This window comes from Epinephelus lanceolatus, chromosome 17, assembly GCF_041903045.1.
Source record: "Epinephelus lanceolatus isolate andai-2023 chromosome 17, ASM4190304v1, whole genome shotgun sequence".
Lineage (NCBI taxonomy): Eukaryota > Metazoa > Chordata > Actinopteri > Perciformes > Serranidae > Epinephelus > Epinephelus lanceolatus.
The window spans coordinates 38,912,397-38,938,127 of NC_135750.1; the positions used below are offsets into that span (position 1 = coordinate 38,912,397).

The window sequence follows — 25,731 nt, forward strand, 5'->3', positions numbered from 1 at the left end:
GTAGACCCAGAGCCATCATTGTTAAGTTGATGTTGACCTAAACAAATTATCCACAATCCACATGGCGACGATGGTCTTTGATCAACATAAACATATTATCCAGGGTCAATATGGCAGTGTGGTCCTGGATCAACATGAGTAACTGAAAAATGCTATTATCTTTTATTTTTTATTCTAGCCTATTGTCAAGCTAGCTTACCTCTTAGCATAACCTACCCACTTAGCAAGCTAACTCGCTAACCCTGCAGTAGCTTATACAGATTTTGTTCAGTGTTACTAAGGATATTGATCAGTTTAACCAACTTTGATCTGGAAAAAGCACAAAGGAATTTTGAAAGAAGCACAGGAGAAACACACTGATTATGTCAGAGGGCTGCAATTAGTTAACTGCAATGTTGGTCCAGGAACGCAATGGGGGATGTTGATCTCGAAATATGTCCTACATGGCAAAATCACATCGTGCCTGTCCATTACACAACAAACCAGCCAAGCTGGTTGTTTATGGCATCGTGACTCCTTACAGCCTTGTTTATCTGGATATTGTGACCTTCTCGGTGGCAGTGTGTCACAGGCAGAGGGCGGACCATTAACAGTCACTCCAGGATTTCACAGGCTGTTTCGGGGATTGCTCTGGCCTGAAATGTCTGATTTCACAGCAGTGTTTCTACAAAATTGTAATGCATGTTGTGATGTTTAGGGGTGTTTTTTTGGGGGGCAATGACATTGCAGAGGTGAGTGAAAACTGCAAGAATAGTTGTGATGCTGTCTCAGATCCAGAGCTTATTATTATGAGCATTTAGTGTTTCCCACAGAATTACAATGATATAATCTATTTGTGATGGTAGGGGGCAGTGGGGGCAGCCTGTAATCAGCTGTTGCTGCCATTTGCAGCAGCGCTGAAGGACTGTTCCTGTGAGCTGCTTTCCTCCTCTCTGCTCAGTTGGCACGAGCTAACACGGCACAATGTGGTCTCATCACCACTCAAATGCTTAACATCAGACACTGAGCTGTTAATCTCACATAAATAACAAAACGGCTCAACTCTGTTCACAACATTGTGAAATCCTGGAGGGACTTATGTCTCTGTGTTACACAGAAATCTCTGACATCGGAGCACTAGTTATTTGATTACCTATAATATGTGTGTGTGTGTGTGTGTGTGTGTGTGTGTGTGTGTCAGATGAATCTATGCAGAAGTGTTTTGGTGAGGGAACAGGTCTGGTGTATCAGGATGTTCTGTCCTGGCTGCAGAGCTCCAATACCCAGCTGCAGCTGTCTGGAGCCCTGGCCATCGCCAACTTCGCCAGGAACGGTGAGATATTTTCCAGAAAAGAACATTAACTTCAATGAGATCTCTGTGACTTCATTCACAGGTTTGTGAAGGGACATTCCCTGCCATCAGCGCCATCTATATGGAGCGGATGTAGGATAAGCAAGCAGCCACCACCACAGCTGAGACATTTGTCATTGAAGCAAACACACCCTATAATATACAGTACTTCCTTTTAAAGTGACTCTAACCACGGTTCCCCTCAGCTCTACAGAGCTTTTTAGCTTCTTTTACCATCATTATTGTGTTTTTGTTTTCTTGGTCCCTTAGCTTTACTGTTCTAGTTCACTCTCACTGCTCTCAAGTCGTAATTCCAGCAGCAGCAGACAGCTATTTTCCATTACTGTACACGACCTGCTCAGCATTAGACAGCAGACACAGTTAGAGACTAGCTGATAAACACAGTGGAGCATTCAGCAGCTAAAGAGGCAAATGCATTTTTCAGGAGTTGGTAGAGACCAAGAACTGATGACAGTCATTGTCATGTCCGGGTTGGGCTAAAATTGGGTTGATATGATATACCCGGCATAAAAGAGAGTGAATACTGGACAAACATTCATCAGGTGGACACAAACACCACCCCTAATGAGTGATCATGTTGCTGTGTGTGTGCTGGATGTGTAATTAAGCAACTGTTTACTAACAGGTTCATCAAATCATCTTATCATGTTTTAATATGTCAGTGTAGTGTTTACAGCTTGTTTTTGCTGCCAACAAGTGGCCAAAAAATCTGTTATTGCAGATCCTGACGATCCTTAAAATCACCATTAACTATTAAAGTGGAATTAGACAAGTTTTTTGCTTTAACTTCAATATCAATATGAAGTAAATGTTGATCACACAATATAATGTAATTATGTAGTATTAGCAGTGATGCAGGCTTGTGCTGGCCCGTTGTGGTAAAAAAATTAAAAATTCTTACCAGTTCATCTACAGTGGCATGCAAATTTTGGACACCCCTGGTCAACGTTTTGTTTACTGTGAATAGTTAAGTAAATAGAAGATGAACTGATCCTCCAAAGGCATGAAGTTGAAGATGAAACATACTTTTCAATTTTTTAAGCAAGATCAGTGTATTAATGTTTGTTTTGTACAATTTTGGAGTGGAAAAAAAGGAAAGGAGCACCATTCAAAGGTCTGGCCACCCCAGGACATTTGAGCTCTCACGTAACCTGGGTCTCAGACCTTAATTAGCTTGTTAAGGCTATAGTTTGTTCCCAGTCATCCTTAGGAAAGGCGAGGTGATGCAAATTTCAGAGCTTTATAAATACTCTGACTCCTGAAACCTTGTCCTGTCAATCAGCAGCCATGGGCTCCTCTAAACAGCTGCCTAGCTCTCTGAAAACAAAAATAACTGATACCCACAAAGCAGGAGAAGGCTATAAGAACATTGCAAGTATTTTCAGGTAGCTGTTTTCTCAGTTCATAATATAATTAAAAAATTGTCAGTTAACAGGAACTGTGGAGGTCAAGTTGAGGTCTGGAAGACCAAGGAATCTTCCAGGGAGAGCTGCTTGTAGGATTTTAAGAAATGCAAATCAAAACCCCCATTTGGCTGCAAAAGACCTGCAGGAAGTGGAGTGGTGATGCACTGTTATACTGTGCAGCGACACCTATACAAATATGACCTTCATAGAAGAGTCATCAGAAAAAAACCTTATCTTTGTCCTCACCACAAAATTCAGAAGTTTGCAAAGGAACATCTAAACAAGCCTGATGCTTTTTGGAAACAAGTGCTGTGGATTGATGAAGTTAAAATAGAACTTTTAGGATGCAATGAGCAAAGGTATGTTTAAAGAAAAAAAGGGTGCAGACTTTCATGAAAAGAACACCTGTCTAAGTGTTAAACACAGGAATGGATCAATCATGCTTTGGGCTTGTGTTGCAGCCAGTGGCACGGGGAACAATTCACAGGTAGAGGGAAGCATGGATTCAGTTAAATTTCAGCAAATTCTGGAAGCAAACATCACATCATCTGTAAAAAAAAAGCTGAGGATAAAGAAAGAATGGCAACAGGACACTGATCCTAAACACACCTGGAAATCCACAACTGACTACCTCAAGAGGAGCAAGCTGAAGGTTTTGCCATGGCCCTCACAGTCACCCGATCTTAACATCATTAAAAATCTGTGGGTAGACCTCAAAAGAGCAGTTTATGCAAGACGCCTTTTGGAATGAAGAATGGGTGAAAATGCCTCAAACTGGTTACAAAAAGTGTTAAGAAGCTGTGATACTTGCCAAAGGGGGTGCTACTAAGTACTGATAATGCTGGGTGCCCAAACTTGCTTCAGGCCCTTTTCCTTTTTTGTTATTTTGAAAATGTAAAAGACTGAAATAAAAAAAATAATATTTCTTGGAAATCAGCTAATCTCTTACTTGCTTAGCTATTCACAGTACACCAAATTTTGACCAAGGGTGCCCAGACTTCTGCATGTCACTGTATGTTCTGACCCTCAACTATGGTCATGACCTTTGGGTAGTGTAGATATCTGTCACTTAATTACAGCTAGTCAGTTTTAACCATTGACTTCTATTCAGACTCAGTTACATATATTTCTAATTCAATTTTGATGCATTGTGATTCCCTGTCAACATATCCATAACATAATTTTTGACTAGTTGCAATTCTAATTTATGATATCTCAATTATCACTAGTGAAAACATTAATTATTTATATTGACAGTTCACTTCTCACTAATGATAATGTTCATTGTAGATATCTACAGTTTTTAATGCATACAGATAAAATAAATGGAATTCTTGACATCCAAGATTCAAATTAAACTATTGATTTGTTGACTTGGAACTGTAACAAGTAAAAATGGAATTTCTGATATCTATAATTGCATTTCAGAAATCTGAAATACAATTATAACTAGTGGAAATTCTATTTGTACAAGAAGCATTATATTTGAGATATCTCCCTTTTAAAACTAGTCAGAATGGAATTATGGATATCAAAAAAGGAATTTCCACTTCTCAAAATCGTCATTGTAGGTATCTTTGATGATATATGTACAAAGCCAAAATGAATATGTTTGATCAAAAGTCCACTAATGGCTCTGTGGTACTTGAATGATATAATGCCCATGTATTCCAGATGTTTTTTTCATACATATTGAAAATGCAATTGTTGATATTTGAAATGAAAAATTACCCTTCCACTCATCACAATCCTTTATCAACATGTGGAAATTATCGTTTTTTGTACTACTAAAAATGAGTTACTCATATCTATAAGTCAGTTTTGACTAATCAAAATGTGATTTCTACATGTGAAAGTATATTTGTAATATCTCAAAATTATTTTAAAGATATGTTAAATGAAGATTTCCACGAGTAAAAACTAAATTGCTATTAGTCAGCCCAATTGATTAAATGTTAAAAGGATATGGCATATTGCCACGAGTTTGTGTGGGTGATGGGGTTACAGAGCTACATTTTGATGTGCTGTATGTAATATAATACAGTCATCAGGTATTGAAGGTGTCTTTGCTGCCTGCTGTGTTTCTGTCAGACAGTAACTGTGTGAAGATGCTGGACCTTGGTGTGGTTCCTCACATCCTGACCTTGTTGGAACAGCATGTTGACGAAGGAGACGTGTCTGTTCAACATGCTGGACTGAGCGCGCTCAGAAATCTGGCCATTCCTGGTACCAATCACAGCAAAACAGTAGAGATATGTATTTAACATTGACTAAACATCAAAATACAGCTATTACTTGAAAGTTTAACACTAAAATGACAGTATATACATATATATATATATATATATATATATATATATATATATATGTATTTGTATATACATATATGTATTTGTTCACACTAAGAAACACACTTAGTTATCTTCAGAGAAATACATTACATGTCATCAGGAGAGATAAATCACCAAAACTGTAAACATACGTGTTAATGTTAAAATAAAGTCCGTCAACTAAATTCTATTTAAGAGGACATAGATGCTCTGTGTCTTTCAGCCACCAACAAAGTGCGGATGCTGGATGATGGGGTGACTGAAAGAATAAAGACCCTGCTGCGCTCTGACATGCCACCAGTTCAGTTCAAACTGCTGGGTACACTACGCATGATGGTGGATGGACAAGGTGAGCACAGCTACTGGCATTCAGTATATATATATGTATATATATGTATATATATGTGTGTGTATTTATATACTTTGAATGTCAGCTGATGAAAATGGGGAATCAGTCTACAGATTTGTTATAATCACTGCTGAATCAGTTGGTATTTTACGCCTCCTTTTTGTCATTATCCATAAATAGGGTGGCGGTCAAATTCAAATTCCTTATCCATGTGATTAAAATCCGGGAAATAATCATCCATGACATTGAATATCTTTTAGATAACACCAAACCATGTTTATTGTAAACTAATCTGATTACTCTACCCTCTAAAGAACCCACACACATGTTAACACTGTTGTTTTAATGCTACAAGTGACATCTCATGATATTTCAGAATGAGACTTCTGACCTCAGAAGAAGCATTACTTTTACATTTGTCATTTATTCATCCATTCCCTGACTCCATTTAAACCAGGGGTGTCCAAATGTTTTTGAATAAAGGGCCAGATTAGATAATGTGAAAATACGTGGGGGCCAGCTGCTTCTTGCATCATATAGGCTACTAAAAATAAAAATTAAAAAATCCCATACAAATGAGACAAACGTAAAGTAAGTAAAGGTTTCATCTTTCAGTGAAAAAGTATGCAACTTTCCACTGCTCCTGCCAGCAGCAGCCCTTGCTGTCATTTAGCTGTGGCCATGTTTGCTACTTAGCAGGAAATGACTGCTGTTAGGTAACAGTTTGCTCGCTTGTTAACTGTCTATCTATAAAAACACATTTGTTATGCCTGCTTGTGATAGTCCCACCCTTGTGAGGTGAATGGAAAAAATGCAGTGAATAATATCGTGTAGCAGGTGACATATAGCATATTTTGAAAGACAAGCCGTGGGGAGTTTAAAACAACACATTCTCACTTCAACCTTGTCACATATCGATGTTTGGTCATGGACTTTCCACGTCAAGATATGACATGCAAGGTATCCTGGGTGCGCTGGCTGATGACATTCTGGGATGCTTTGTCAACTTCAGCCTGTTACATGTATTGTCTTTTTTCAAAATACACTTCAATTTTCACAGGAAATGTACAGTTTGCATACAGTCTCTTTCAAAATAAACACACTAATAAACACAATAAACACCGCAAATTGGCATTTTTTGTCCTTCAACAACAAAAGCATGTGGTTGGGTTCAGGAAAAAAGAATAGGATTTGGCTTTACAATCTTACAGGAAGCAAACACCGGTCTCCCGGATGAAAGTTGTTGGTTGTTGGACCCATCCACCACCTCTCCTGCCTGCCCTAGTCAAACTTCCGCCGCCTTAACTTTTGTCATTGTCCTGCCACATTTCCCCCTAACGCCGCCAGGTGCGGTTAAACAATAAGAGCGACTGGCTGCGTATCATGAAGAGGTTAAAGAACGCCATTTTTTTTGTCGGCGTCACTGACAGAGTGCCGGTTTTTGACGACTTCGGAGTGAGACCGTGTTGTTTAAAATCAGTCCACAGGCCACTATTGGCCCTGGAGTAGCACTTTGGACATGCGTGATTTCAATTCTCTCAATTAATTGATTCATTATTTGCTCTGTAACACAGAGTGAAAAAATAGTGAAAAAATTGTGTTTCCAGGGGTATAAATCCATTTGATTAGAATATATATTTCCTCTAGCACCATCCTCATCCAAAACCAGACGTTTTGTCATACAACTTGACATCAATTTGTGGCCATATTTCCTAGTTGTATGTGATTTTACACCTTCTATTTGAATGTTTTTAAATGTATTTTTACATTTCCTCTGCTGTGCTGTGTGTGTCAGAGGAGGCAGCTTTGGTGCTGGGCAGAGATGCTGTGCTGCTGGCTCGGGTCATGGAGTGGTGTGAAGCTAAAGACCATGCAGGAGTCCGAGGAGAAGCCAGTCGCCTCTTGGCTGCCTTCATCAGACACAGCCGTAGCCCTGTGAGCCCATTTATTCTCACCTAGCATAAATCAGAACTAAACCTTACATTTTCCATCTTCTTGGTAATCTACCCAGTTTGTTGGAGTTTAATGTAATGAAAGTATGTACTCTATGCACACACATTAGTTAAACATTTGTTATGAGCCGATTTCCTCTCTTTTTTAGGAAGTTGTCCTTGCTGTAGCCAAAGCAGATGGGGTTCGGCACCTAATCTCCATGGCAACAAGTGAACATGTCATCATGCAGAACGAGGCCCTGGTTGCCCTGGCAATAGCATCTGCAATTGACATCGGTAAAGCAACCTCAGATACAATGTAAAGTCATTAGTTACAGGCCCAAATTCAACAAGCATGTCAGAATAACTCCAAGAACTTTTAACTAGAATTATATGTAAACTCTTGGCAAGAGTCTGTCTTTTTATATCAGACCTGCCTGGAATCTGGTCAGGACAGCTCTGTAGCTCTGCCTAATCCTGATGGAGGAAAATGTTGTCACTCCAAAGCCTAGAAATAGGACGGAAAATGCCTCACTTTTAAAATTTTAGCCAATTAGGACTACTTTTAGCGCTCCAAGATGCTAGACATATATGGGTCCCAATGTCACTCTATAGATGCCTCATGTCGGAGAACTATCGAAAGCCATATGGCTCTATACGTCTATTTTGATGTTTGTATTGTTAAAGGGAAATTTCGGTTTATTTCAACCTGTCTCCTATCGTCCTAAATTTGTTTCAAGTGACTAGTGACATAGAAATAATAGTTAGCATGTTAACCGTTAGCCTAGATACAGCCGGGGCACATAGTAGCGTCAGACCTGTTAAAACGTAAGTGAACGGGCATACTTCAAGTGCAAAGTTAGTCCACTAAACAAGCTTTTTTTCCACAAAGACCGCCTCATATCGTTAGGATAAATGTCAGAGAACATAGAAAACGACATATAAACGTGTTGTCTTACCTTACCGGTGTGGTGCCATATTTGTTTACCATTTAGCTCTGCTTTCCAAAGCACGGCGAAATCTCACAAGAACAAGCAGCAACAGCTGGAAGGCAGAACCGGACAGTAGCCTGAAAAATTCATTCATTTATTTTATGAAAGATTTATAGAATAATGGCTGACTTTTTGCCAGACTTCGACTTTGTGGAGGAGGAATTTGATTTTGCAGAGTTTGATGGTCGCCCTTATTTATTTGAGCCAGAATACACTGACGAAGAGCTTCTTGAAATTGAAGAACGGAGGAGGAGAGAGAGAGAGGCACAACAGGTAGAGGACGAGAGAGGAGGAATGGCTGCTGGAAGGCTGCGTAGCTCTGGAGATTGGTGGTGTACCTGTGAATGCTGTGCCCCAGTGCCCACAGAAGAGGAATGCCTCTGTTGCAAGGAATGGGACCGGTTGCAGCCTTATTTTCAAGGTCTGGATGTGACCGAGGACGAGACACCTCCACCTGGTGTAGTATCCCGCTGGGCTTTATCTAGAGCTGGCGAGATATATTTCGGCCGCGCTTTGGAAAGCAGAGCTAGAGGGATAAACAAACACGGCACTACACCACACCACACCGGCGTTTCCAAAGTCAAATAAACCTAAAAGCATAATCTACCATAATTACCATAATAGGAGCATCGGTGACCCGTTTACAGGTAAAAAAACCCCAAAACAATTGTCTACCATAATGTTACTCTCTACATTTGAATTAAACAAATTATAAGCATGACTTAATGTGACCAAGACACCTAAAAGTAAAAACAAGGCCGTTTTCATCAACTTACAAGCAAGTGCGCGTCAGACATACTGTAAGTGAATGGGTTTTCTGGTCGGAAAGGTAATGCACCCATGCCCCACTAGAGGGCGCGTGAGGCTTAACTTTAGCATTCCACAGGAGTCAATGGAAGTGTCGTCACTCTGGTATTGTAGGGTCCTAGCTGTGTTTACAACGTAGGACTGTTGGGGTGGGTGTAAATCTGAACAAACCAGTCACGTCTTGTCTTTTGACAAGTGGCTCAGCCTCACACACCTCATCCCTCTCCTCGCATCACTGCGCCGCTGACAGCGGTGCTGGCCTGTGATTGCATTGGCCCGGCCTGTCTGTTGGGAAAAAAATGACAGGCAGGCCAGCAGGCCAACCACAGCGTCCCTTTTAAAACCTTTCTCCTTCAGCAGCTCTTTCCACCTGGGAAAGGCTACCCCGATGCTGACCCTTGTTTTTGAATTCGCCAGTCACGTTTCCATTTTGATTACCTTTTGCGCTTTCTTGGCAACGAGGATTCCGTCTCCCGTGATACATGATCCAGCATTTTGCTCAAAGAGTGGGACTTTGTTATGCTGCAGTAGTGCAGGCTTTCAGATTTGCCGGGGTAGTAGCGAAGCACCCCTTGCTCCTCTCCTTCGGCTTCTCAGTCACGCCACGCTGGCCTGGCTCTCAACGAAAACGCTGAAGGCAGGGCTATTCCCTGGTAGAGCTATATGTCCCTTGCTGGCGGATGTATTTTCAAGATGGCGAAACGTTATGGAACCCCCCAAACGACTTACCCGCCCAATGTACAAACAAATCTGAAATTCTCCTTTCACGAGAATAAGTCAGATTATTGGTGGAGGTAATAATGCACCAATGATGACATATTTATGAATGCAGACATAGATTTTTGTCAACAAACAATTGAAAACGCTACACAATGTCCCTTTTAATTTAACGGAGCCCAAGCTAGCTTATGATGAGCTTATGAACATCTACTCCTAAAAGATGATTTATGATTTCTTACGATTCATTCAGGCAAACAATTTACATAATTCTGGATTCATTTTGGCTCCATGTAAAGTGAATAAATGTGATGTTTACTGGCTAATGCGCCACTCGTCTGCCTTAATGACACAGTGTACATATTTTTATCACTGCTTACTTATTAAATCAGAGTTCTACCAAATTCAGCAGCAGACGTAATATCAGTGATATAAAGTAGTAGTAGAACAAATAACTTCAGGCAATTATTTTATTTTAAGGCTAATCAGTAACACAAACTCAGAATAGATGACTATGACACTATACTTTAATTTAATTCTGCCATCTAGTGGACAAATACAATGCATACCAATTACTATTTCATCAGTTTCCCCCTTCGAAACTGGTAAAGTGGTTGCAACCAATATTAAATGTCTTAAGATGTCAGAGATGTGCTTGTTAACAGGACATTTTCTGTTGTCTCAACACGCATTTGACGTTTGTGTTAAGATGAACTAATATGACTTATTAATACCAGCGTCAGAATAGACATTGAGCCATATGACTTTTGATAGAGAACGTCTAACAGCAGCTTGTGTGCTCACAAGCCTCCAATGAGACAGACTTTTATTCTCTTGCAATATTCTTCTGTGTTCCCATACAATATATTGTTTTTGTATTTTCTTACAAAAAATGCAATTCCTTTTTTCATACTACAACTACAATGAACAAAAATTTTCTATGTTTAAAGGTACATGAAACTCAAAATGTTGTATTTTTAATTGGTGGTGTTGCTATCAGCTCTGATTGCTATAGTGCCTCCTATGTTGTGTCTTAACTTAGACTATATCATCTCTATTTCTTTGTTCACACACTGATTTGTAAATAGTTGGACAGTATTTTCTCACACAGAGAAACATGGAAAGCTGCTCTGCTCTGAATGTGGCCTCTGCCAGCACTCTTTCTCTCTAAACGAACATAATCTGTAACATATTATCTATCAGCCAAAAAAAGATATCTGGCAAATTATATGTATGTTGTTTAATTTCACAAATGTAGACATGGGGAGGAAGAATGAGGATCTGTTGTGTGAAAGTAATAATGAGCACCACACTGGTTGGACAGCTGCGCCTCAGGCTAACCAGGGTTTATTATTAGCCCATGACTAAAAATAAACACTGTGAAACGATGCCATATGGCATGCATGTTCCACTGCTGTGATGGATTATGTAGAAACAAAGAACCACTCAGCATAAAGATAACATAAGATAAGAAAGAACTTTAGTTTTCACACAACTAAGCTTAAAAACAAACAATAACTAAGAATGTTTTAAAAGAGCAGGAAAAACTGAAAGTAACTGTTGCTGCCACTCACATGGCACCAAAGCTCAAGAAAAACCAAGGAAGCAAATGTATTTGCTTGTGCTGTATAATATAACATTGCAAAGGAAATTTAAAAGCTACTTAACAAACTAATACATACATGGCCACTCTAGAGACTAAACTATAGCTAGAAATGACATACAAATGCAGCTCGATAAATTAGTGTGCTACACCAAGAAATACACTTCAAAGTACTGCCTAGTTGGGATAGTTAAGTTCTATCTATTCTCATAGAACGGTTTGTATAATATCCTATTAAAATGCATGCACACCAGTTGGTATGATATCGTACAAATATTCCTCCCATGAATGATGTTACATCCTAAATGTACAGTTACGAAATTAAAGTTTGTTTGTTTTTTTGTGTGTGTGTGTGACCCATCGTGGCAACCTGCCTCCCTACAAGTGCTCCAGACTGCTTCCTTGTTTACTGCCATCAGCGCATTGGTCACGTAATCACAGCCTTTCAAAATACGTAGGATATGTACAAATTTTGGTGCATTGCTTTTCCTAGGGAAAAAATTGTGTCATGATATGATATGATATGTAGACATAGATTTATATGTGTGTTCACCTGTGTGTGTGTGTGTGTGTGTGTGTGTGTGTGTGTGAACTACAGAGTCTATGAAGGATCCGTTCAGGGAGGCAGAGCTGTTGCCCATGCTGAAAAAGATGTTGGAGGATCCTGTAGGGGCGGTCGAAGTCAAGTTCAGTGCTTTGGGTCTCATCTGCAGCCTGGCTAACTCCAGTATGTGTTTGATTTTACAACACATGTTCTAGAATGTTTTTTTTTTTTAGCAACATCTGTGCACTCTGCGGTGTTTTTCAGTGGCACAGTAAGTTATTGGTTTCTGCCAAAAATCTCAAATGTCTGTGGTCACACAGCAGAGACAGAAATGATAAAGGAAAGAGAGCTAACTAGGATGATGCAATGCAGATTTTTCATCTTTCTGAAAGCTTGAAATGGAAGTCCGTTTCTTTGACTAACAGCATATAGGCCCTACTGTAAAACTTCAGATAAAAGCCTAGTGTCAATTATTAAATACTAAGTCCCTTTTACTAGCCCAGTTACACATTTTGACAAATAAAGGCCTGTCTCAATTAGATGCCTGGTCTGGCTGCCCATTAGTTTATTTTTATAGACGTTCTTTGGATGCATGAAACCAAGTTGTAGGCTACCCACTTGAGCTAACATTAGTTAGCTGCTTCAATGGCATATACAAATATAAATGTTAAAACTTTGTCAGTGTCACGTTAACCACACACGCTTGTAGGTTGTGTTAACTCCAGCCAAGTAATAACACAGTCCCCTCTCGTGACGTCATTACCCCTCGACTACCGTGGCCTGACTGTATTTAGTGAATGTCATCACATCTCCCTCTTTTAGTAAACAAGCACAAAACAATTATGTAAGCTTATGCCAAACACTTAACTCTTTCATAGCATTACTTAAACATCAAATATGAATACTTCAAACTAGATCTGAGCTCAACTGTCTAGTGTTGTTCTAAATTTAAAGAATAAAACTAAAAAGTCCTTCTCTTTCTCATATAGGCTAAGAGTTCTCCCTGGTGCTATAAACTTCACCTTCCCCCATTGGGGCATCCTAACTCAAACAGAACAAATTAAAGTGCATTCAAAATGAATAAGTGTCCCTTATTCCACTTTCAACTCACCAAGTTGAAGTTAATAATAAAGTCACTCAGTCTCTCTGTACCTGAGAGGGAGTCTAACCTCACGACCCCTTGTGGTCAGTCTGGTTATCCCCTGGGAAGAGGAGGGCCGCGGGGGAGTCTCCGGTGCAGTCTCTGTGGGTGGCCTCCCGACGTACAGCTGGTCAGCAGGGCCAATGCACACTGGAACTGCCTGTAGGTGTTTCCTGTTGCGATGCATCACTCTGTCTGAATCCATCTTGATGAGGTAGGATCGTGGTTACGCAGATTGTCCGACCACCTCAGCAGGGGTCTTCCATCCTTTTTCCCCATCCAGCCTCACTCTTATGGCCTGTCCTGGATGCAGTGTGCAGTGGGCGGGCAGAGTGTCTGCATTTATAGAAATGTTCATATGCTCTTTTAACCCTACTATCTATCAGCAGAACTTGGGCCTGGCTGACAGGATCTGCCTGTAGTTTCCTCTTCAACATAGGCACAGCCGTGCGAATCTGTCGTCCCATCATAAGTTGAGCCGGGCTGGCCCCTGTTGCGGCGATGGGCGTCGCCCGGTAGCTCATCAGGGCTAGCGACGGGTCAGGCTGGTCGAGAATCCTTTTGGCAGTCTGAACTGCTCTTTCGGCTGCCCCGTTTGCCTGAGGGTAGTGGGGACTGGAGGTTGCATGGTGGGTGAACCTGTATTCTTTGCTGAAGTCTTTGAACTCTGCTGAGGCAAACTGCATGGCGTTATCACTAATGAACTCCAGTGGTATCCCCCACCTGGCGAATATGCTTTTAAGTCTGTTGATGACCTGTAAGCTTGATGTGGATGTGAGATGAGCCATTTCGATGTAGCGGGAATAGTAGTCGACCACAATCAGATAACTTTTCCCGCGCAGCTCATACAGGTCTGCAGCAATCCTCTGCCAGGGTCCTTCTGGCAGGGGCGAGGTGATGAGGGGCTCCCTTCTTTGTTTTGGTTTGTGTTGGATACAGAAGTTGCACTGCATCACCAGCTATTTTATGTCGCTGCTAATACCTGGCCACCAGACTGACATTTTAACTCTCTCACGGCACTTTGTTAACCTCTGGTGGCCGTCATGGATTTGTTTCAGCACCTTGACTCTCAGCAGTGCTGGAATAACTATTCGGTCCTGGTAAAGGACTAGTCCATCCGCTTCAGAGAGGTGATTTGTTTGGTTGGTTTGTTTGTCACTACTGCCACTACACATTGTTAGCTTGGTTAGATTCTCCACAATTTAATCATTCAGGTCATTTTACTGTGCGTTCACACCAAAAGCTGCCAGAGCTGCAAAGGCGACAGGTCTAATTCATTTTCAATGGACATGTGGCGACTAGAGGCGTTTTGAGCTGCAAAAGCAATGAGCAGCAGCAGTTTGGCGAATTGAGCTGCAAAGGACAGTTGAAGACTGGTTAACTTTATGCAAATTAGCTATGACGTGTTTGAGCTGCAAATGACCAGCAACCAATCAGAATGTAGATGTCCCTCACTTGCGCGGATCCCAGAGAACATCGACGGAAACTTTTAGTTCCTACAACACATTCGTTCCTACTTCAAAACAAGCAGCAAGCTGTCAGACTGCTATGTTCAGCCTGAAGTAGCTCTGGAACCTCTCCTCATCCAGCAGCAGCTCCTGCACTAGCCGATGATATTCCCCGTGCTGTTCATGGCCCTGGAGGATATCGTGAACCCAGACCCGACAGCAGCTACATCCACGCCTATGTGTCTTCTTCCATGTTGAATCAATACACAAGTGTGGAACGCTTGTTATTAGCGGGAATGCAACTCATTTGGTTCGAGTTCGGCCCACTTGACATGCTGCTGTGTTGTGCTACGGCCTATTCAAGTGCTGGAATTTGTTATTTATGTGACAACGCCTGAATGCAACACAGGCTGTGTGTGTTTAATGTCAGACCTATTTAGACTTTTTATTCTGTTTTCATTGTCCAAATGTGAAAGTTTCTGTCCTCAGGCAAATGCACAAAGTCACATTTCTGTGCTCCAGCCAGTAACCTGCTTTGCAGCTTAAGCATAATAGAACGTTCAGAATTTGACGTCATGAGCGACTTGAGCTGTTTTTGCTGCCACAAATATTTTACCAGCGGTGCTGCTAGAGGGAATTCAGCTATTTTGCAGCTCTGGCAGCTTTTGGTGTGAACGTACAGTTACTGAAACCATGAGCACCGGAGAAGACAGTAATCCAATAAGATTTACTGGCCTGGTAAACAAGAGAGATGACAAAAAAAGTGGTGACACCTGTATGCTACCATGAGTTCTCATACTGGAGAGGGAGGGGTGAGGGAAGGGGTATTCAATTGGTTGCAATTTGCAACCTCACCACTAGATGCCTCTACATCCTTCACACTGCTCCTTGAAACTGCAGTTTGTTGAAGGCCCACAGAGGTGTAAACACAAAACACATTTCTCATTGTACAGAAGCTTCTTTAAAAAGCAAAGTGACTTTCCTAGCCCCAGCATTCAGAGGGGCCCAAAAACTGATAGGACTCTAATATAATCTGATTTTTATCAATTTTAACTACATATTTTACAGACACTTTTTATTTACCTTATATGAGGCAGTTTAACTTCAAGTTCTTGGACAACATGAAGGTTAAAGCCTCTGCACAACATATTCTGGCTGGCAAGGTTAGAGCTAGGCAGCGCTGTGTTGAGAATTGCTGTTGTCACAAAACTCCATAAGAAACTGCAAGCTTTCCCATTCGAACAGGTGCAACACAGTTAGCAAGAGAGTGAGGGTGCCCACACAGCCAGAACTGTAAAAGGGTTATGCCTCTCATACATTTTCATATCTCTTGATGATGATGAGCACGATGGGATTACAGGTAATGAGGTACAGGCAGGCAGCATGGAAGGCAAACTTTAAATCACTCAGCTGTTACCTGGAGGTGGTGGTGGTGACAGTTTATATTAGTTTGATACTAAAACAGAGTCTGAGCTGTGGTTTAATCATAGGCTGTAGAAAACACAGATGTGGAATCAGTGGTATGACCCCCAGGTTTCTGAATGGATGTTTCACAGCACAGAGCTCAATTAATAGAGGCCAGAGTGAATTAGCCACCATACTCATCTGTAAACTTTAAAATCGAAATGATGAAGCTGTGACTCACAAAATCACCACAAAGACACATTCAAGTACTGAATTCAACCATTAAGGGTATAGATCAGATATTTTGAAGTGGGGTTGTATGGGGTACTTAATCCATAGACAGTGTATTACATACAGTAGATGTCAGTCTGCACATCCCCAGTTTGGCGAAGCAGGCTGGAGTCTGACATGAAAGCTAAGCAATGTACTGCTGTAGAGGGGTCAGCAACAAAACATTTTAACCACCTAAAAAAAAAGTCAGTAATAGTGTACACTATATTGACAGTATTTTCGTCCCTTTACCTTTCCATCAGAAAATTGTGTGATTTTGGTGAATCCAAACTAACCCCTTTAAACACCAAAATCACACATAACAAACAAAATTCAGATGTTGTCAAATTCTGCCACTTGGTCAGTGATTTCAACATCAGACACCAACCAGTAGAGCCATCCTTTCACAGCAATATGATACACTGCCAGGCAGCATCACTTCATAATGCCACCAGGCAGTGTCAGTTTGAGATGCTGCTGGAAATCAACGTAACTTAAGGAGCTGGAAAGTCTAGTGGGTCCAACAAACCCTGGACTTTTCACCCAGGAGTCTGCTGTCCACTTCCCAAACCATGATTTTTTTTTTTTTTCTAAACCTAACTACGTGCTTTTGTTGCACAAGGATATAAACATAAATAAGAGGTGTTTTACCAACATTGTAATTTCATAAAGACTGTATGCATCTACTGAGCAAAAACGAAACATTTCCCTTGAACATGGAAGTGTGTTTTTAAAAAAGACACAAAGCATGTAACAGGCGGAAACTGACACAGCTTCCCAGAATGTCAACAACAGATGCACCCAGGATACCTCAAGCGTCATATGTAGATATCAAAAGTCCACTGAGCAAGCGGTGATATGTGATTAGTTTGGAGTGACAATATGTTGGACCAGCAGCTTCTGTGTTCAGTTATGTTAAATTACTGTTTTTATCAGTGGAGTCTTTGAAGGGAGCGATACAACAGCTTCATTTTTGCATTGGAAATCACTGTCTTACATTAAGGTAAAGCTGTCAAAATATTCTAAATATAGCGTACACTTTGAGAGATATTGATTTTTTTTTGGTGGGACCTTTTTTTAGGTGGCTAAAATATGTTTTGCTGCTGACCCTCCCACAGCAGTAGATTGCTTAGCTTCCATGTTAGACTCCAGCCTGCTTCTCCAAACTGGGGGTGTGCTGAATGACATCGACTTTATGTAATATATTGTGTATAGATAAGTACACCATAAAACCCCACTTAAAAAAATCTGAACTGTTTCTTTAAGGCACCAGTTTGTGTCTTTGTTGAGAGAAGTCTGGAGCTTACAGAACACTTAATGTCTCTTTGGAACCAGCATCCATTGGCCATAAGAAGGACTACAGTTTTGGCAGTCAGTAGAGATGTTACTAAAGACACGCTGGTTCTTTTTATAGCTTGTTGTACTACTGCATTAAACAATGATTACCAGTCCTGACTGCATGTGTGTCTATTTCTGCTGTTGTGCTCTGAAGGAAAAAGCATTTCATCTTCTGTTCCTCATTTTAAAGACAGAGAGAAAAGTCACGTATTGGACACACAATACACACACAACATTTACATTCATACACACATGAATGTTCATTGAATACTCTTGGCCTGAATACATCCTATCACATGTATTTCAACCTCCACTACTAGTTACAATCAATTTCACACTTCTCTCTCTCTCGTTCTTTCGGTCCTTGTCTGCTCTAGGTGTGATGAAGGAGGAGTTGAACTCTGTGAACATGAAGGAAAGCCTCAGTAAACTGACAGATCACAGCAGCAGTAAACTTGCCTCGCAGGCCGGCTCCATACTGGCCACTCTCAGTGACACCAGCTAAACCAGCACACTGCGGCAACACAGGATCTCATCTGCTGTATGGATTTATCCATCTTATTCAGTGACATACCTTCATTCAAATGATCTCACTGCACAGATACTGCTAAATATTGAAATGGCTTCTAAAAATGTTAACCTGTTATTTGGCAATATTACTCATTACTCAAGGACAAGCAAAACTACAGACCAAAGGGATTCATTCAGTCAGGAGCATGATGCTCAACATTTTCCATGGCAAATTACCAGATAGATCATGAGACATCCTATGTGCAAAGTTATTGGACTGAGACTGGAGATAGAAGAAAGTTCACTGTGTCCAAAATGGAGAGGGTTTGTGTGAATATGAGTGTACTCAATACGTTTCAGAGTAACCTGTCATCAGATTTTGACATTTCTTTTAGACAAATGTACAGTAAATGTAGTGTCAATAATGGCAGTAGAGGAGAGATTGGGGGTCTGCAAAAACAGAGGCATTCATCGTCTGGAGATCATGAATATCCACTGAAAATGTTATTAAAAATCTAGTCTTAAGTTTTTAAAATAATAATAATAATGACAAAGATGTTTCCTTTCCATCTGACATTAAAAGGAAAGGCAAAGACGGAAATCAAATTATGGACTTCACATTATTCTGAGGAGAATAAATGTCACTGCAGTCTGGCAATCAGTAGTCTTGGTCCAAGTGACTGATGTCACTTTCATTGGAGTACAGGGTCAAGAACATTGGGGCAGGAGATTTAAGATAGGATAAGATAATCCTTTATTAGTCCCACAGCGGGGAAATTTGCATCATTACAGCAGCAAAAGGGATTGTGCAAACAAGAAGCATCAGCACCAAAACACAAAGCAATATAATAAGTACATATCGGTAAAAAAAAAAAAAAAAAAGAAAGACCAATAAACAGTAAATATTTAGGTGACATCTTCACAGCCAGCACCCATATTGTATAAGTACTTGCACCTATCTGTGCACCCAGGTCTTAAATTGAGGTGTTGTCAGGAACATTGTTGGTGTATTGCTTCATTTGAGGCAACAGAAAGCGATTGCACCACTGACCAAAAAAAACAAAACAGGTCTACGGTCAGAATGATGCAGTATTTTCCTGCCATTTAAAGGAACATTATTCACATAGTAATGTGTGCCTATAGAGGCAGGTTCATAATGCATGTACACTGCCTTACACATGCAGGGACACATGAGGTTTGCAGATGGGTAAAATAATATATAATTAATGAGGAAAATATTAATTACATTCCGTAAAATGTGAACATAGAGAGCAGACCAGAGTTGCAGAGTTGGTGTCTGACTCCTCATTAAGGCCTCCATCACACAGAAAGTGTTTTAGCAGCTGAAGGTGGCTTTTTGTAATTGTTTTTAATGAGAATGTAGCTTTTTGCTTGCAGTTTTTGCGTTGCTACACACCTTGTGTTTCTGCGCTCAGGAGCCTGGTGTTTTTGCCGAAGCGCTCTGAACTCCAAGTGCCCTGCATCATCTCCGCTTTTTTCCCATTGTCCAACTGGATGACTTGAGAGGCAGTCCTTCTGTGTTGGTCACAACAATAAGTTTACAGTAGGTAAACAATGGAGGAAAAACAGGTGGTAGCGGTTTCTGGATACAGAGCTATATGACTTAAACTACAGATACCACGATCTCAATAGAAAACAGCAGGCATGGAGGCATAAAAGTGCAGCACTTGAGACAGCCATTATGGAGGCGAAGCTCCTGGGCCAACTGGTGGTACTCCCCGTGATCCACCCTCTGTCTTAGGGTCTCATGTATCCACACAGATCTCTGTTTCCCTGTGCCCAACAAACTATTTGCTGACAGCCTCTCACCTGCAACCAGAGCTACAGCAAGTTTTAGGAACTAGCTATTTATCACTGTGAAATAAATAAAATGAATGAGAAAGTTAGGGTAAGGTGGTGATGGGGTAGTTGCCCGGCAACAATAGAAAGGCACAGCAAGCGTATTTTTAGTGGCATTCAGTTTAAAGAGAAAAAAAAAAAGGCAGTGCAGTGCACCCTGCATCTTGCAACATGCAAGACCCTTTCTGTGTGATCAGGGCCTAAGATAGACACTGTGTACATTCGTGCACTGGGGGAACAGCATAACTTTTTTTTAACTGTTTCCTCTGACAAGTTTATAACTGCAATTTTTAGTTTTGCTGTTTAAATGTCCAGCCCACTGTCATTCCCAACTCATCTGATACGCTGCCAGATGGCGTCAGTTTGTAACGCCACAGACAACAATTTAATATAAAAAACACAAAATTCCTTATAGGGCAGGCAGGAGGTGTAGTGGATGGGTGCAGCAAACACTGGACTTTTACCCAGGAGCCCGCTGTTTGCTTCCCATGTGAATGTTGCACAAGGAAAAGGCAGAAAAGGTACATTACCTGTGAAAATGGAAGGGAATTTTGAAAAGACACAATGCATGTAACAAACATAAAATGAAACAGATGCAGGAGGGTGCCTAGCACGTCATATTTAGATATTGAAAGTCCATTGACAAAGTGGTAGTATTTGACGAGTTGAGATGAGAACGTGTTGAAATTTCCCCTGATATTTGTGAAACAGTGACATTACTGCTCTCACTGCATTACTCTCAGCAGAAAATTACTTGCTTTTCAATCCGCCCTGTAAACAGCAGTGCGCCAGGTGCAGGTTTCTGAGGTGGACGGTGTGTCAGAGTGGCTTGCTCAAAAACTTACAAAAAATCCATTGTGGCTCAGATGAATGTCTGTACACTTGGAATAATAATACAGCTAACTGGCCAATATGTTTCAATAGTGCGCACTACTGTTAGCTAGTACACCTCGCCATTATGGATAAGTGCCACACTGTGATTTAGTGTTAGTTAGCTTACATTACTGTAAAAGGATTCATAGGAAACACTTAGCCTATCATCAGTGATGTGGACTGTAAATTATTACTTTTCTAAGGAATAGGCTGATTTATTCTTGCTAAAAATAGGTTAGACGTAATGTGTATTTCAAGATATACTTTAATATTTGGAAGAAAATTAACCTTATTTAAATTAAAACTTGAAGTGAATTATCAAACAATAATTTGGCAGGTCCCCTGCAGTAACCCACAAAGGGTCATGGATCCCATTTTGAAAACCTAGATTTCAAAGGACTCAAGCTATATTGTTTGAGTTAAAATATTTTAAATGAATTTTAATTTCAGTGTCAGTTACTAGTTTAATCACTGGCTAAGATTGTTGATATTGAACTGAATGTATGTTGATTTCTCACTATCTTTGCAAATCAGTGGTGTAGAATTGACTTTAAAACTTAAGTATTTTTTACAGGCTGAAACCGGTCAAGATGACCAAAGACTTCCTCCATCACCACAATCTTTACTGCATTACCAACTCAACCACCATCAAAGCACTTTGAACCAGATCGTCTGGTCTGTGATTCACCATTGTCATTCTAAACAGAGTCAAAAATCTATTAATAAAGTCACATTAATAAGCAATAAATCTACATGGCCTGTAGGCATATAAAATGATATAAGTTAGTGACAAAACATCATGATTTGAATTTGAAAAACAACTTGGTTAAGTTTAGAAAATCATTGTTTTTATGTGATCAAAGAAAGAATTTCTTGGTTGCTGTTGGTCATGGTTAGAAGAAGCCAACATAGCTTCTGGTACTGCTCATAATCCCATGCAAAGCAATCATGCTGTGTCAAGCCTGAGGTTGGGATCTACAAAATTATGTAGAAAAACCTGTTTTGTGCTGCATGTACGGGATGGTTGCGGGGAGTGGCAGACTCTGTGGGAGCTAATGAATGGGCAGGAACCTGCAAATACTTAAAGCATTAGTTTCCTCTTATTGGCTGATTTTGTAATTTATCATGATTTGCTTAGATTACAAGCTGAAATGACTTTTGTAAAGACCAATGGGCTACAGAGTCAATATGCTGTACTTTGATCATGACAGAGATTCAGACTGTGTTTTGCTGATTTTGAGGGCTGGTATTTGTTTTTATTTTGGTCTCAAGGTGATGATGATCTGATATTGTATAGTTATATTCAGCAGGGGTGGACCAACCCATTTTCATTTCCAACTCATCAAACACTGCCTCTTTGTCAGTGATTTATGCGTCAGACAAACTATGATGTTTTTTCTAAACCTAACCACCATGTGCTTTTTTATCAACATTGTTTTGAAAAAGACTGTGCGCATCTAACGAGCAGCAACTGTTCATTTACTGTGAAAGCGGAATTGTATTTTGAAGACACACAACGCATGTAACAAACATAAATTAAAACGCTGATCCAGAACAATGTATGTAACAGGCATAAATTGACACAAGTCCCAGAATGTCAACAACAGATGCAGGAGGATTCATAATGTGTCATATGTAGAGGTGAAATCCACTGACAAAACGATGATATTTGACTAGTTGGAATGAGAATGTATTGGGTGGACCTCTAACCTTGCTGCAGTGATGTAAAGGTGCACTGAAATTAATACACCAGGACAAACAGCTGCTGTGTGGTCAGAGGTGCAACATACCTGAAACTTCGAACCACAAAGGACAATCACACACTGCTTCTCAGCCTGATTTAAAGTTACTCTTTAATTTAAGATCCCTCTTTAGTTACAGCACAAGCAGCACCCTTCAGCCACTGGTTGTGTTCACAAAGGCCTCCAGAGCTCAGAGCTGCACAGGAAAAAAAACATAATTACATACACAATAATGAGGGAGCTGCACACAGTTCTTATTTTTCAAGAATAAAATGAATCCAGTTTAGTAGGCTGTGTGGGTGAGGGCTGGGAATCTGTAGCCACATTTGACACCGTGACATAACTAACAGGCGCTGAGACATTCTCAGTGCAACTGTGCTTATGAAATGATGATGGCAGATGATCAAAAGTGTAATTTTTTTTTCAAACTCATCTTTCTGCAATATTTCATCACAGTTAACCCAAATGACCATTTATTAAATTGTCTGCACATGTGGCTCCAGCATAACAGCAATATCCATAGCTAACACCTGTCCAAAGAAAGCTTCCTCTTTTATGTTACACAGAGAACATAATGGAGAAAAGCAAGTTTCCCATCTCACAGAGGAGTCCTGGAAGCACAATGTGAAGAAGCCACATGCACGACATATTTAAACTGCAACCAATAAGCATTTGTATATACAGCATATAGTAATTCTATAGTAATACCATAAGTGTGTAACAGTGCTGTAAGCACCTCAGTGTGCAGTTATAGTTGGATAACCATGGGAAAGAGTGAGCATGTGTGTTCTATACATAAAGTCAATAATCTGGCATTGCACACGGGGCAGTTTTGCTGTAATGTTTTATGTATGATGTATTGACATATGTTCTGTATACGTAACTTGATATCACTTAACATTTGTGAATAAATCTGAATATTTTCAGGGAGGGCATATTTGACATTTTCTTTGTTCTAGAGAGAGCAGAATAAAGTTATGCAATGCCATCCCCAAATACTGTCTATTCATCTATTTCCGCTTTAATTCTCATCGATATATTGACAATTATAACAGGGTGAGAGACTCATAAATCATAGATGATTGAAAATGCAGCCTCAAAAAACATCATGATATATACCGCAAAACAATCAATACCCTGGGCCATTATTTGCTTAAATCACTGAACTCAACAGGCTTATATTTAGGACAGGCATCTAAATGGGACAGACTTTTAATTTCTTTCAAACAAAACTGTTGGTGAGCAAAGATGGGAAATACAATCATAATGTTTATTTAAACCAGTATGAAAGTTCTTCCTGGATTGGCACGTGACCTGCAGACAAGATGGTTGCTTAGCACGATCGCTCTTGCCCTTTTCCCCCCTCTTTTACCTATCATCCAACCTCCACGGATTTTAACTTAACAACTCTTCACTTAGAGCATCCTTAAGCCCCGTATACACAATGGCTGATGGTTTGAGAAGCAAAGTCAGTTATGACCCTCTGAAAGATGATGAAAAGCTTGAGTCACTTAAGATGGCCTCATTGTCCATGCTAGCTACCTCAATGAAAGAGCAGCAAACCTTCATTGAGAATAAGCTTGCAAAGTTTGAAGAACAGCTGGACAACATAAAAACAGAGGTAATGAAGAACTCAAACGACATAATGAAGCTGAAAACAGACCACAAAGAGCTCTCCACTCAGCTGGTTAACTCTGAGCAATCTTTCCAAATGACATGCTGCAAACTCGAAGCTAACATCACAGCGCTAGAGGTCCCGCAGGGACAATATTCACATCATTAACCTGCCAGAAAAAGTTGAGAACGGCGATGCAGAGGACTTTGTTTCATCCTCGCTCCCTAAATGGTTCCCCACTCTTAACGGTGAGAAGATGGAGGTGATGAGGGCCCATTGTATAGGACCAGAGTGCGGCACCGCCACTGGATCCCGCCCCCTGATATGCAAGATGCTGCATTACACAGTCCGGGACCGCATCTTGAAGGCATCCAGAGGCTCTCTGATCGAGGTCAACGGCAGAGAGATCCGCTTCACCGCGGACTACAGTAACTACACCATTTAACTCTCAGGCATACTTACAGTATCTGTTATCTCTGAGTTGCCTCCCTAAATGAGGTATGCTGTTTCTGTTTTTCATATATTTGCTTCATGATTATGTGACAGATATCCCAAGAGGCTCTCATGTGGAAGAGTCATTATCTTTTTGCAGTAGAGTTTTGTTCTTTTCAGGGTAAATAATCTCAAAGAACACTAACTTTGATTGATGATTTTCATTTTGTACTGTCACCAATCTCAAGTGACTTCATTTTCCTTTTACGACAAATGATTGGTCACACAGAATAATGGACCAGGGGGAGGGCTTAACCTCCACCTTAACACCATAACCTCCTGTTATTAACTCTGGGGTCCGGGTTGTGTGGGGAGCTCTCTGCAGTGCTGAACGGCTCCCGGCGGGCGTATTTCTGCCTTGATGGTGCGCCATGACCAGCTCTGGGTCAGCTGGGAAAGGCTTGAGGCAAAGCAGGCTCACGGCTTATGTGTTTGCCACTTTCTTTTTCAGTTTAACCCACACCATGATCTTTTCCTGACCCTAACCAAGTGGTTTTTGTGCCTAAACCTAACCAGACCTTAACCACAGGGCATCATGATGATTTCGGAACAACGGGACTTCGGAACAATGAGTTTAATATGGTTGGAACAATGGGATGTTGGACCAATGGGCTGTCGAACCAATGGGCAGACCCCGTTTTGTTTGTGGCCACTGCCACCTTATTATGTGACATAATGTTAGATGTGAGTTCGTTTTTTTCCTCTCTCTCTCTCTCTTTTCGTTTCTTTTTTTGGCGACATGGGGTTGGGAATATTTGGATCTCCACATTTCTGACTATTATGTATTTGCAGGAACACAAAATTTTGCCCAGTCTTATTTATGACTACGCTACACATAGCTAGCTGGAATATGAATGGCCTAAATGCTTCCATTAAGTGCTCAATGTGTCTTGATTGGCGTAAGAGAATAAGATAGACGTGGCCTTCATTCAAGAGTCACATTTCAAAAACTCTGATAAACAACGTTTTTGTCGAACCGATATTATCATACCTCAACTGCAGCAACTT

General features: G+C 40.5%; 1 protein-coding gene across 2 annotated transcripts in view; it reads left to right on the top strand.

Annotated features, from left to right (window-relative positions):
* LOC117248598 (rap1 GTPase-GDP dissociation stimulator 1) overlaps positions 1–19,371 on the top strand; it is a 59,026-nt gene extending 39,655 nt beyond the window's left edge. Inside the window, exons 8-14 of one of the 2 annotated variants that reach the window (XM_078160650.1) lie at positions 1,181–1,312; positions 4,849–4,983; positions 5,311–5,436; positions 7,232–7,371; positions 7,538–7,664; positions 12,085–12,213; positions 18,009–19,371. In XM_078160650.1, coding sequence (XP_078016776.1) covers positions 1,181–1,312; positions 4,849–4,983; positions 5,311–5,436; positions 7,232–7,371; positions 7,538–7,664; positions 12,085–12,213; positions 18,009–18,136 — 917 coding nt within the window. In that variant the 3' untranslated portion in view covers positions 18,137–19,371. The remainder of the gene's footprint in view (positions 1–1,180; positions 1,313–4,848; positions 4,984–5,310; positions 5,437–7,231; positions 7,372–7,537; positions 7,665–12,084; positions 12,214–18,008) is intronic. The other variant, XM_078160651.1, reaches the window with a different exon arrangement.
* Positions 19,372–25,731: the final 6,360 nt, after the last annotated feature.